This window comes from Pholcus phalangioides, unplaced genomic scaffold (assembly GCF_987345545.1).
Source record: "Pholcus phalangioides strain wild (caught in Gottingen) unplaced genomic scaffold, Ppha-v1.0 ptg000019l_1, whole genome shotgun sequence".
NCBI lineage: Eukaryota > Metazoa > Arthropoda > Arachnida > Araneae > Pholcidae > Pholcus > Pholcus phalangioides.
Genome location: NW_028301612.1, coordinates 943,442 through 956,526, shown reverse-complemented (window position 1 = coordinate 956,526; position 13,085 = coordinate 943,442). Strand labels below are relative to the sequence as shown.

The window sequence follows — 13,085 nt, the reverse complement described above, 5'->3', positions numbered from 1 at the left end:
ATAACTACACTCTCAATTTCGATTTATTATGTAAACAGAGTATAATTATGTAAACTTTTTACATAATTATACTCTGTAGCAGACATATTCAATCTGCTGCTCGCGGGCACTGGTGCTTTCAAAGTGCTTGATGCTCATGTTTGTAAGTACTTGATTAACGTCCCAATTTCAACACTTTGTACAAATTACATTCAACGATTAAAATAATCCTGATTTCAAGCAATCGTATGGCAAACTTGATAAGGGTGCACCCTTTTTGATGATGGGAACAAGCATTGTGCTTGCAACTGGGAAAAAGTTGCCTCAAAGAACCTTATATAAAAGGGGGGTGGGGAGGGGAAAAATTCATTTTGCACAGGGCCTGAATTTATGAGGAACAGGCTGTGTCCTTCAGCGCACTAATATTCTTTGCTATTTTCTCAAAAACTGTATTTTATGCAGATTTTATTTTCATGAACTTTATTAGAGCTGCAACCAGAAGCGTACGCAGGACCAACCTTTCCAGTGGCACACCGTGTTTAGGGAAGAGCGCGCAAGAAATTCTCTTCCAGAGAAATTTTTTGTTACTGACTGTCGAAAATACGGTATTTCAAGTTTAAAAATTGATTGAAACATATAAAATAATTTTCTTTTGATATTCTGATTTGTGTGTGAAAATATTTTAAATCTTTGATCATCTTGGGGGAAACCACGGGTCACCATATTCTGCTAATTTTTATTATTATGAAAAATCATTTAATTTGGAAATTTCAAGTTTTCACTTCTATTACCACGGATTTAGTGCTTTGGTGTATGAATAAACACGTGAGAAAAATAATGCTGCGCTGACTATAATTTTGAAAGAAAAAATATATTTAAATACGTATGAGATTACGACTTAGCACAATAGAAGTATACAGCTTTCTTAATTTCTTTGACTCAACTATATTCGGGTAAAGTTGACGAACGACTTGATTTAATTTTTAATTTATTCAGAAGTTGAGCAATTTTGAATAATTTCATCTATATATTCCATCTTTTATAGAGCAATTTTCCCTCACATATTTTCACATTAAAATGTGGAAATTGTATTCACTGCGACAGTTGCATCGGCATCTGAATTGAAAGGTTTAGCAGTATAGGTGTAGACGGAAAAAAGGAACGCCACTTGAGGCATGCGATAGAGTTCAGCGGCAAAGAAAAAAAAAACGAGATTGAAAGCTGTTGAAAGAAGACGCAGTAGTGAGGACATACCTATAGTGATGGAGTACCCAGGTTCAAACCCTGCCTTCATCACAGTGGTGGTCAGCTGAAGTTAGTTTTCTATGGTTCCCAGCTTCGAGGTGAGAATGTGAGCTGATCTTCCTGTAAAAACGTCTTGCACACAGAGAGCAACAGCCCTACAACGCTACAAATGTGCAGTCATTACACTTCACTAACAATTTGAAATATAGATAGCAGCACTAATTCACGCACAACACCATATATGCACTCAGCCTGTTAGGTACACACACTCACACTTCCGGCACAACTCAATATTTAGTAAATTGCCTATGGGGATAGGCCAGAGTTGTTCTTGGTTGGCTTTCTTTCAAATGTCCCTGGATAATGAAGATTGAACAAATTGATTGAAAGAAGCAACGTCTAACTGCTTTTGGATTTTTCTCTAACCTTCTACATTTGCTCATACTAAAATCATGATTTCCCCGACCCCCCCAATCTTTGATTATCCAAAATATTCCAAAAAAATTCAAATTAAACTCAAAGAAATGTTAACTTTAAATTACATAAAAACTCACGGTTTTAATTATCCAAACTTTGCATTAACCACATTCAAATTAACCATGTTCCACTGTACATATATTTGTATTGTACATATTTTTTCTTTCCAGTTTTGTAAATTTTACATTTCAATTTAACATATTTGTATCTGAAAGTGGAATAACCCACACACATTAGTGAATATCCCTTGTCACCGAACATGAAATTATAACTCTGTTGTAATTCAGTAGTACAGTATGCAAAAAAATCCATTTTCGTCCAGGCTAAATAGCAAATTCGAACAAAAAAAGAAAACGGGTCAGCAATATTGAATATATGTATATTATATATGATGTGTAAACTTACCAGTAATAGTCTGTAAGAGCCAAAAATGAAATTTCGGAGGGTTATACATACTAGAATAATTGAAAGAATTCAAAGAATGAATGTTTGATTTTAATAATTACAATTACAAAAATAATAAATTTGTATTACATGAATTCAGGGCCATCTTAAGAGCATCATGGGCCCCAAGCCAATTGGTTTTTCTGAGGCCCTACTTGAAACATTCTCGAAAATTTCAATTAGTTCTTATTTTTGTGAGGCCCTCTTCTCTTGAGACCCCCGGGCCATGCGTTAAGACGGCACTGCATGAATTGAATCAGAATAAATAATGACAAGAAAATGAATTCATATGAATAAGCTGTTAGTACTAATAATTATGAAAAACAAGTCTGCCGTTCGGAATCGGCAAAAAATTGTAGATCCCGGTCTAATTAGCCCTCGTGTGCAAAAAATGACCGTGGTGTGACAAAAATGATCAATGACTAATAATTATCTTTCCTTTCAACTGTTTGATGTAAAAATAACTACAATTCAGAGATTTCTGGCTGTTTGTATGTCATTTATTCACCCATTTCCAATGACCAAACCGTCTGTAATGACACAATAACTGTAATTACTTATCACACAAAATAAAGTGTTCCAGACTCTGCCGCGAAGCTAGGATGGAAGAGGTCTCGGCAATGGGATAAGTCCAGTGGCAAAGTTCTGCCATTCATTCATAGTAATAACTAATCGCTGCAAAAGCTTAGACTTCGCAAAGTTTCAGTTCTACTATATTTAAAATACTGTAAGTTCCTGCCTAGAGATGTGAGTTGAGAATATTCTGGGGAAGAACGAGAATATTCTCCTGGATGCAAAAATTGGAGAATAAAATTACCAATATTCATTTTTCTGTGAAATATAAATCAGTTTTCATTACCTGAAACATTTACAACAAAAATTTTTTGGTATAATCACCCCCAATGACAACTTTAGTTCGAGAATATTTTCAGAATATTCTTTAGGTCATGATGAGAGGTTTTAAAATTTTGGTTATAAAGATTTTAGAAACCTTTAGATTAAAACTTTGAAAAATTATTCCTCCCACTCAAAAAATGAGAAAAGTAGGAAAACGCAGGAATAAAAAGTAGGATGGGGGAGGGTAATCCCCTTAAATAACATACCTAGCATAATGGAAAAAAATCCCTAAAAAAATTTTTTTTGCAAAAAAAAAAAAATTTTAATTTTGAATTAACTTTTTTTTTCATAGCACTATTTCAGTATTTCCTATAAGGCACTATTTCCTATAAGATTGACTCAAGCCAAAGCAATGATAAATGACTTGGTTACAAAACCAATTTTTGGCCAAAACAGTGTACTAGCAACCACAGATAATTCTTTGCTGCCTCTCCTCATATATATTACATTCTTTTTTTGGAGTCTTCCAAAGTGCAGAGCTTGTCAACTCTCTTCGACAACGCATAGCAAATTTTGAAGACTTACGTTTTTTAAGAATGACGCTCCTTCGAGACCACTTTCAAAAGCACAGTGCAAAATGTGTAGATTGCAAGATCTGATGTAAATAAGGCAAGGTGAACCTGTTTTACTGCGTTGTCCATCATTTTTTAAAGGGATTTGTTCACATTTTACTGTTCAATGCCAGTGCAATCATTTTTGACAAATAAAGCACTTTCATTTCTAGCTCTTTGCTGAGCATTGTAAGTATTGTTTATGCTTCTTCATGCCTTAAAAATACAGAAGACAACTGAATGCTATTGCGTAGCACCAGAATCACCAAACCTAGAATAGGCCTATGCATCCTGCTTTGAAATACAAACTGTTGTTTCACCTATTTACACCATAATTCTGAATGATGAATGTTAGTTACTGTCCAAGACCACGTAGTAATAAATACAAAATTATTTTTCCCATCCAGACAGAAGTTTTTAATGACTACTATACTTGTTGAACCCTCAAACTAAGCAAATGAAAAATTAATCAACCAACTGGTCCACATACCCCCCCCCCCCAAATAACCTTAAAAATGGTAAAATTTCTGCTATGGCAGAATCATAAATTGCATTCTTCAACATTTGTAATATTTGGAAATATATCAATGATTTTCTGCTCAATTAAAATCAGTTACATAAATTTTGTCGATAGGATTTGGTAAAAAAAGTAGGACAAAAACTAGAAAGTAGGACAAAACCGAGAAAGTAGGACATTTTACCAAAAAGTAGGACGAGTGGGAGCCCTGATTATTTTAAAATGAGGTAAATTTTTAAAAATAAGTTCACAACAAAAGAAATTAAATGAAAGTTGATTGATAAAGGAAGCTATCTACTCTATAATATAAAATCACAAACTCGAAAAGGGCCTGTTTCTAAGCAACCGAAATTAGTGACTATTTTAAGTTACAGAAATGAGTGACGGAAATCTGTTACGTTTTTGTGTTATGGAAGTCGGTTACGATTTTGGGTCGAGTTTTCATTTAACTCCTGAGCACATCAGGAACCACTTGACCTATAGAGACCAAGTTTTTTTGCATGTACCCAGAGGTATGTATACATCACCAGTGCTCCCAACACACAGGGTCCGGGTACCAAGGGCGGGGCAATGGACAGATATATTTATGGGGAAATTGACAGGTTTTATTTTGAGTCGAGGATGAATACTTGCTTCTCATTGCGCATTGTGCTGCATTGCTTATTGTGTCACTGCAAAAATAACGGTGTATTACTGATTGCGGTGCATTTCTTATTGTAGTGCAGTGATTCCCAACTTGGGCGTTAATGCCCCCTTGGGGGTGATGGAAAGTTCTAGGGGGCTGTAGAAGCTACGAGTATAACATAGGATCCTATGGAATAGATTGCGTTGGGGGGCGATGTGAGAAAACAATTTCTGAAGAAGGGGGCGATGGGAGAAAAAAGGTTGGGAAACTATGTTGTAGTGCATCGTGTGCTGTATTGCTCATTGTAATGCAACGTTTGATGTGTATTGTGGTGCATTGCATACTATAGTGCTTTTTAGTGCTTTGCTTATTGCGATGCATCGCATACTATGCTGCATTGCTTATTTGTGGTGTACAATATTACTGACAACACACATTACTACATTAATGATTGTGATGCTTTACGTGTTGTAGTGCACTGAGTGCTGTATTGCTTATTGTAATGCAGTGCTTATGGCTTATTATGGCTCATTGCGTATTATGGTGCTTTGTTTAGTGCGATGCATCATGTATTGTGCGGTATCGCAGTACATGAGATATTGCGCTGCATTGCTTATTGTGGTGCACTGTAAATATTGGCCAATTGCGTATTGTTATGCATCACGTATTTTAGTGAATCCCATGCCATATTGCTTATTCTAATACAGTGCTTATGGTGTACTGTGGTTCATTGCGTATTGTGGTGCACTGCATATTGTGATGTATTGCTTATTGTGCTGTATTGCCGATGGTGGTGCAATAAACACTGTGCCGTATTACCGATGGTGGTGCAATAAACACTGTGCTGTATTACCGATGGTGGTGCATTAAGTATTGTCCTGTATTGCTTAATGTGGTGCCCTGAATATAGTGGTGCATTGCATATAGTGGTGCATTACTTATTGTGCTGTATTGCCTATCGTGGCATCAGGGGCGTAGCCAGAAATTTCGTTAGGGGGGGGGACCACTTTCATTTCGGGGGGGGGGGACCAAAGTGACAGAACAATAGATTTGGCCATCTTTTTCCCTTTTTTCGGTCATTTTCTCACATTTCGGGGGGGGGGGGGACCAGACCCCCAAGTCCCCCCCCCTGGCTACGCCCTTGCGTGGCATATCACATATGTATTGCGGTGCATCGAGTATTCTGTTGTATTTATGATGGCAGTGCATTGCTTATCGAAATCAGAATGGGAAACTAGCAATTGAATGACTATTTCGCAGGCATTCGCAGTGCCTGAGGAATATTTTGCTTTATAATTAAAGATGTGACAAGTAGTTAGCTCAATTGAAGGGGGGGGGGGGCTTTGCCCCCCTAGTTCTTATATAATCACCTTCATTATAAGATACAGAACTTCGTTTTCTTCAATGCACATACACTTAAGTTCTGTATCACTCACATTTCTTTAAAAGTTGTGCGATTCAGCCCTGTTGGTTTAATTTTCTGGCTTTCAAAGTTCAATATTGTGGTCTACAAACTTCAATATTCCCATTTTCTTGACGGGAAGAGAGACAGGGACAGAGAATATTCTCTCAAAGGACTATTATAAATTACTCTAGAGAATATATTCTTATCAAAAATAATAATTATTCTCAAGTTATTTATTGAGATTATTTATTATAATACATGTTATTACATATATTCTTGATAATACTCTCTGGAAAGATTTTTTGGTAACTGAAGAATATTCTCATCGAGGAACATATTCAAGAATATTCTCTGGAAGGACTATTATTAATAACCTCAGAATAATTCTTATTATTTTCTATAAAAATATTCCCCAGTAATTTATGAAAGTAGTCCTTCCAGAGAATATTCTCAAGGATATTATGTGTAACTATATTATAAATAACAGGAGAATATTTTCATCAAGAACTTATAAGAATATTCTCAAGTTATTTATAATAGTAGTCCTACCAGAGAATAAAGCATATTCAGGAATAGAAGGGGTTGCTCGTCACATTTCTTTAGATAAAAATATCAATTCTTCTATTCACTCTTGTAAATAAAGTTCTTTTAAAAAAAAAAGATTATTTTTGTGGATTTTATTTTTAAAAATAATTTAATTTAACTTCTTTAAAAAAACTGGCGCAGGTAATGTGCTAGTCTCTGCACTAAGAAATTCAGATTTTTTTTTCTAAGTATAATCTGCAAATTATAAGCAGGTATTCATGGTAGAAAGTTCATGTTTCGTGTCTACCAGTTTCTAAAATAAAAAATTACTGGAACAGAGAAATATAATTGTCTTTATGGGTCATATTAAAAAGCTGTTTTGAGCTTCATATTTGGAGGTATGGATATGGGGGGGGGGGGTGATCATTCCTACCATGGGGCAAATAATATGGGGGAAAATTTGATTGTTCTGCAAAAATAAAAATTGTTCTGCAATAAAAAAAAAATTATACCGGTTTCAAAAATCTCTTAAAAGATATTGTTATAGGAGTATTTATTGTAGTAAACGATATCATTGTATTGAGAGGAATTTAAGTTAGGCTATATGAGCAATTCCAAACAAGATTTTAAATAAATATCGTTGTGGAGGGATTTATCGTTATGGAAGAGTTGATCAACTTTGCCCAAGAATATTAAGGAGACACCGACGAATAAGGCAAATACACGAAAATCCAAAAAATCCTAATGCATTTCAACACCAATGGGTGTCATCTACAGAGGAAAAATATTTAACCACTAGTCACCGACCACGACGTTTGAAGTGAACAGATGTGCATTTTCAGCAGAGCAACCAAGCATTAAGATCTGGTATTCAACCCAAGTGGGAAACTCAGTCAGCGTGACTAGTGGTTAAATATTTTTCCTCTGAAGATGACACCCATTGGTATTGAAATGCATTTGGATTTTTTGGATTTTCGTGTATTTGCCTTATTTGTTTGTGTCTTCTTAATATTTATCATTATATCGAGTATCATTGTAGCGAGGTTTTACTACATATGTTTTTCTTGATAAAAATTTCTACTGATTTTGCATCAGTTTACACACTGTTTTTATTGACTTACTGCATCAAAAAACTAATTAAACTGAATGAAAGATTATATAAATATTTACTCAATGTGGAAATCACGGAAAAGACACTGAATATCCACAGGAGTCTGCGTAGCAACATGATAGAAGTTGATTGCATGGCCAAGAATATGAATAACTGAAACAGAGAAAAAAACAATTATGAGAAAAACATTTATTTGTTGCAGTGAATCCTGCTTAATATGGCATCATTGGGGCATAACAGTGTAAACGTTTTGGTTGAAAATCTTAAACAAGAAAGGTTGCTACATTGGGGGGGGGGGGGAAGAGAAATAAAAATTTAAGATTTTTTAATAAATAGATATTCAAACTTAATTCATTTGCGATACCTTCAGGGTTTTTAAATGTCTGACTGCGCCCTGTCCCATCTTGATGCACCTTGACCTTACCTTAAAATGCTATGACAGACTAATTAAGGATCCTATCCTTAGTACTAAGTTCAGCATAATTTTACTCCCAAAATATCTTACAGCATCCTTGACCATATGGGCCTCCTCACAGCAACCCAAGGTGCTACAATACACCCTTTGAAAAGCATTGTATTAAGACTTTATACAGTATTTGTACATATGTATTATGTGTTCTTCACTATGAAAATTTATTAATAAATCAAATTTAAAACTGGTATAATAGTTATAAAAAGCTTAATTTTTAAACTTACGTGTAAATATGAGTCCCCAGAAGGCAATGTATTTATGAAATGTGATAGCCATGTCAAAGGGTAAAAACTTATGAAGGAATGTTTCTCTGAGAAAAGTTATGGTATTTCTGCACATGGTAAGCAGTATGGATGAATAAGTGAACATCATTGAGCTCGCAGCACCTCGAGTCACAGTAAGTCCATATCCTGCTATTCTTCTAAGTCCAGAATGTTCAGATTCAACCGAATAATCTATGAAAATAATTATTCAGAATACTAATGAAGAACATTAAGAGAAATATTTTGCATAACTAATTTTTATTTAATTTCATATTATCCGAAATATGAATGAAATCTGTAATCAGCTTATTTTTTAGAAATGTTTGGAAAACTGATATAGTTTGATATACTTTTATAAACTAATATACTTTTATAAAGTTAATAATAATTTTGTTTTTTAAATAAATCCCAGTCCATTTTCCATAATCATATGAATTTATCATAGTGATAAGTTTTGTGCAATACATGAAGAAATTCTATTGCAAGCAATCTAAAACCATACACAGTGATACTTCAGCTAACGAATGCCTAGTCTTACAAATGTTTTGGTTAACAAAGATTTTTTTCATGATTTTTCTGCCTCGGCTAACAGGCATTTCTATTGATATGGATGCACGTGCTAACATAAAACAGCAGCGTTGTGAGCTGAAATTTAGAGCCATTCAGGGTCACCCAAGCCCGATTAACTCATGCCCACCTTGGAATCATTTTCTAGATGAATCTTCACTTCTCTTTATGACAGTTTTTGAACCATCTCATGTAAGATGAAGGATTAAGAAAATACAAAAAAAGCCTATGTTTTTGAAGCCTGCTTTCTTTCAGTGTAATACTATTAGCATCAAACTGAACAGTCTGGACATTGTAGGAGCTTATTTTTTTCATTTCCATGTATCAGACACAAAAATGAGCTGACCAAATTACAAATAGATGGGGGTCATCTACAAACTCGACTGGGTTGTGTCAACACCAGCTCTAGTAGACTAAAGATAGTTATGTATATAGTGAAAAATAAAAAGATCTTCAGTATCTAATCTTCCTGTAAATTCTCATTTACACAATTTTGAAGCTTTTCATTCCAGTCTCTTTGGTCAGTATTTCTTTTTTTTTTTTAATAGTCATTTTTTTTTTATGTCATTTCAAAAACTTCTTCAATTTTGGGCGGTACCTGGAATGAATTAAACAACGATTTTCCATAGAAACCTAATGGAAATTAAGTTTTGGCTAACACACATGATTCCAGAATGTTATTCCAGATCTTCATTAGCCAAGGTATCACTGTAAACTCATATGGAGAAAGCTATTGTAATAGTAAAGAGCATTTATGGGACTTTGAAAACTAGCTTTACATTTGCTGAAAAGTATGCATGAATTCTGTGGCCACCAATGAAATCAGTGAGAAAACCATTCAAATTGCTTTGTGCCCTTTGTCCACTCACATCATTTTTGATGTAAGGATGACACTCATGACACATCAATTAATATCTACAATGATCAATCCCAACAAAGCAGCCCAGACAGGCTGAAAAGGCATAATTACATGCTGCAATCATTGATCAGTCAGCAGTTGAAAAGTTCTCAACTTTTAGCTAAAAACAAATCATTGAATTCAGTATCCAGTAACGTAACTGAGACACCTAGTGGTGATGCCAACCACTAGTAGGGGGAAATGTTTAAGAAAATGGACTTGTATTAATGACGGTCCTTTGACCTGAGAACCTATCTTTCAATTGACAATGGCCACCTAATCAATAGCATGTATTTTGTTTCTCACAATGCATAGCTCAATGTTTCTGAGACTAAGTCCTAATTTGGCCTTTATCTCATCAGCCATTTGTCATAGAGGAATAGTTCCAATTTAAAAAATACTACTGAAAATGTATTCAAAAAACATACCTTCACTAGTTTTGAGAATGAAAATACAGTGTTGCAAAATAAAAAAATCTAAATTTTCAAGATTTTGTCTGAAAACCTATTTAAAAAACTCAATAAGAAAGTTGTTGCCCTGTCTCTTCTGAGGTAAAAAAAAAAATTCGCGTTACCAAGTGTAATATTCGTTGAGAGATATTTGAATTCAAAAATCTAAGAAAAGTTGGGAAAGAACAGCATAAACTAACAGACAATATTTTTTCACTCATTTATGATGTTCTTTCCCAACTTTTCTTCAATTGTGAATTAAAATATTTTAGCAATTATTGCAATTAGAAATGTGGACTTTTTTACCTTTTTTTGACAGGGAAACAATTTACCCCCACTGGGTTTTTTAAAACAGGGTGTCCACATAAAAATTTAGATTTTTTTAAATTTTTGACACTGTATTTTCACTATGGGTACAGGATGATTGAGTTTTTTTTTCTTTTGAGTTTTTTCACCACTTGAGTGAAACAACACATTTCTCACATTTTGAGTTTTTTTAAACTGAAACCATACCTCTATGATAAACAGTCGAGATAAAGGCCGAATTAGGACTTAAGGGAGACTCTGCATAATTTGTCTGCTTTTGTAACTCAAATATGGAATGATACCTTAATATTGATAATCATAACATGAAAAAAAATTTCTTTTTAAAAAAAAAATTAACTCAATAAATTAAAGAAAATTGATATCTGAAACATTTCAAGTCTTATAAAGATATAGAACCTTTACTTTTTTTTTTTTGAGAGTTAATGAAGTAACAGAGCATAAATTCTCTTAAAAGAGCAGAGCTTACATGCACAAAGTAAAAAACAGCAAATTGCTTTCTCATCCAATAGATAGGGAACATGTAATGTTTTTTCTTTTAATCAATATTTTAGTTATTTCATCTCTCACAATCCAAATTCTCATAATTACACAGAGGAGAACTTTTTGAGAGACAAAAACAATAAAACAAAAATACACTATTTAATAATAAAGCAATTTCAAAAACATTAAGGAACAATTGATGTTTCTTAAATTTCTATATATTTATACACAAGAACCTAGAGACCAGTACAACTGAATGAATATTTGAAAAAAAAGGATAAGAGAAAAGAAACCAATACATACAGTATGATCTTTCAATAAATGTTCCGAACATAACCATGGTGTATAATGTTAACCAGAATATATGAAGTTTATAGTTTTCGATGAAACGTATAACTTTATTGACTTTTATCTTTGTGTGATTTAACTCAACTTCTGGAGGTTTTGTTTCCATTCTGATACAACTTTTCCCTTTTTCTGCTCTGCTGCTTTCGGCTTTGCCAAACGTACTAAAGTCAGAAGAGAATCTAATGTACTATGAATATAAAATACATATTGTCCCCCTAATGCCAGAAGCATGAATGTGCAAATTTCCAAAACATAGGAAATGACTTTTGAATGTTTACTCTGCCCATGTTACTCTATAGCCCCGTTCACATGTGCAAATATTTCAGTAGCATTGGGACCCGCTTGACGACTTTTTTTCCTTCATAAGGAAAGAAATTGAGAGCAGTCATTGGTGAAAATTCTTGAAGCGTGTTTTAAAAACCTGCTTTTTTTATTTCCCATGTGAACTGGACTTATGAGTGTCATTTCCCTAAAATGCTCTGTAACATGCATTTCAAAAGCGGTAAAACATTCACGTTTCTGACAAAACTTAGATAGCAACATAAGGGATCCACCTAGCTGATAAACCCAAAAAAATTAAAAATTTGCACATTCATGCTTCTGGCATGAGAGAGGACAATATGTGATATATATGTGTAACATACATGCTGCATACAGATGAAATCATACATTTGGATTCAATGAGGGAAAAAAATTACATTCCATACAGCATAAGAAATAATACTTTGAGGCAGTGGTTCTCAACCTCTGGCCATATGCTCCCCCGCCCCTGCTGGTGCAAGTACTAGTGACACTGGTGCAAATTAGGTGAAAGGGGAGCCATGAAAGGCAATTGGGCGGGGGGCACAGAGAGCTGTGAAAAAAAATGGCTATGAAGAAATAAAGCATTCAAATGTATGGTGGGGGGAAAATGTAACTAAGGTAAAATCTTTTTTTTGCTGACACCAACGGGACAAAATATTCATCCGTAAAAGAGGGGGTGACCATCAATCAGGGGTTTAAAATGCATACTTTTATTATACAAGGGGATTATTATTTGGACGTAAAAGAGGAGTGACCACATCTGAGAGGGTGTCCATTAAGAGAAGTTTGTAATTTCAGAATCCAGCAAAGAGTCTCATAGAACCTGGGCCATCTCAATGCATGAAGCCATCTGGGCATGACAAGGAGGCTTAATGCCCATAGAAGACTTACAAAAATAGATTTGGCATGGTACACAATGGTATGGTATCTTCACAAATGGGCAAATATATTAGCTGTTGCCCTGAGACCTCTGATGTTGAGATAGCCCCGCGTATACCGTCTCCAAGAAAGAAGCTCACTGAATTCTAGCCCAGAGTAGACACAGGTGCAGGGAGGGGGTAATTTTTTGTGTAGGTTCATTTGGATCATCTCGTATTCTACGAAACAGACCAATTTTACCATTTAAATTCTTGAGAAGAATGATTGCACATCCCCTTTCACGGATCCACTTGAGGCCCAGGGGTCGAGATCAACCTGATTTC

At 34.5% G+C, this 13,085-nt stretch overlaps 1 protein-coding gene across 1 annotated transcript in view; it reads right to left on the bottom strand.

Moving 5' to 3' along the window:
• Positions 1 to 13,085, bottom strand: part of LOC149071076 (dual oxidase 2-like) — a 120,295-nt gene that overhangs the window by 15,325 nt on the left and 91,885 nt on the right. The window contains exons 22-25 of the mRNA XM_089248141.1: positions 11,536 to 11,741; positions 8,473 to 8,703; positions 7,836 to 7,929; positions 2,107 to 2,156 (exon numbers count right to left, since the gene is read on the bottom strand). Coding sequence (XP_089104267.1) covers positions 2,107 to 2,156; positions 7,836 to 7,929; positions 8,473 to 8,703; positions 11,536 to 11,741 — 581 coding nt within the window. The remainder of the gene's footprint in view (positions 1 to 2,106; positions 2,157 to 7,835; positions 7,930 to 8,472; positions 8,704 to 11,535; positions 11,742 to 13,085) is intronic.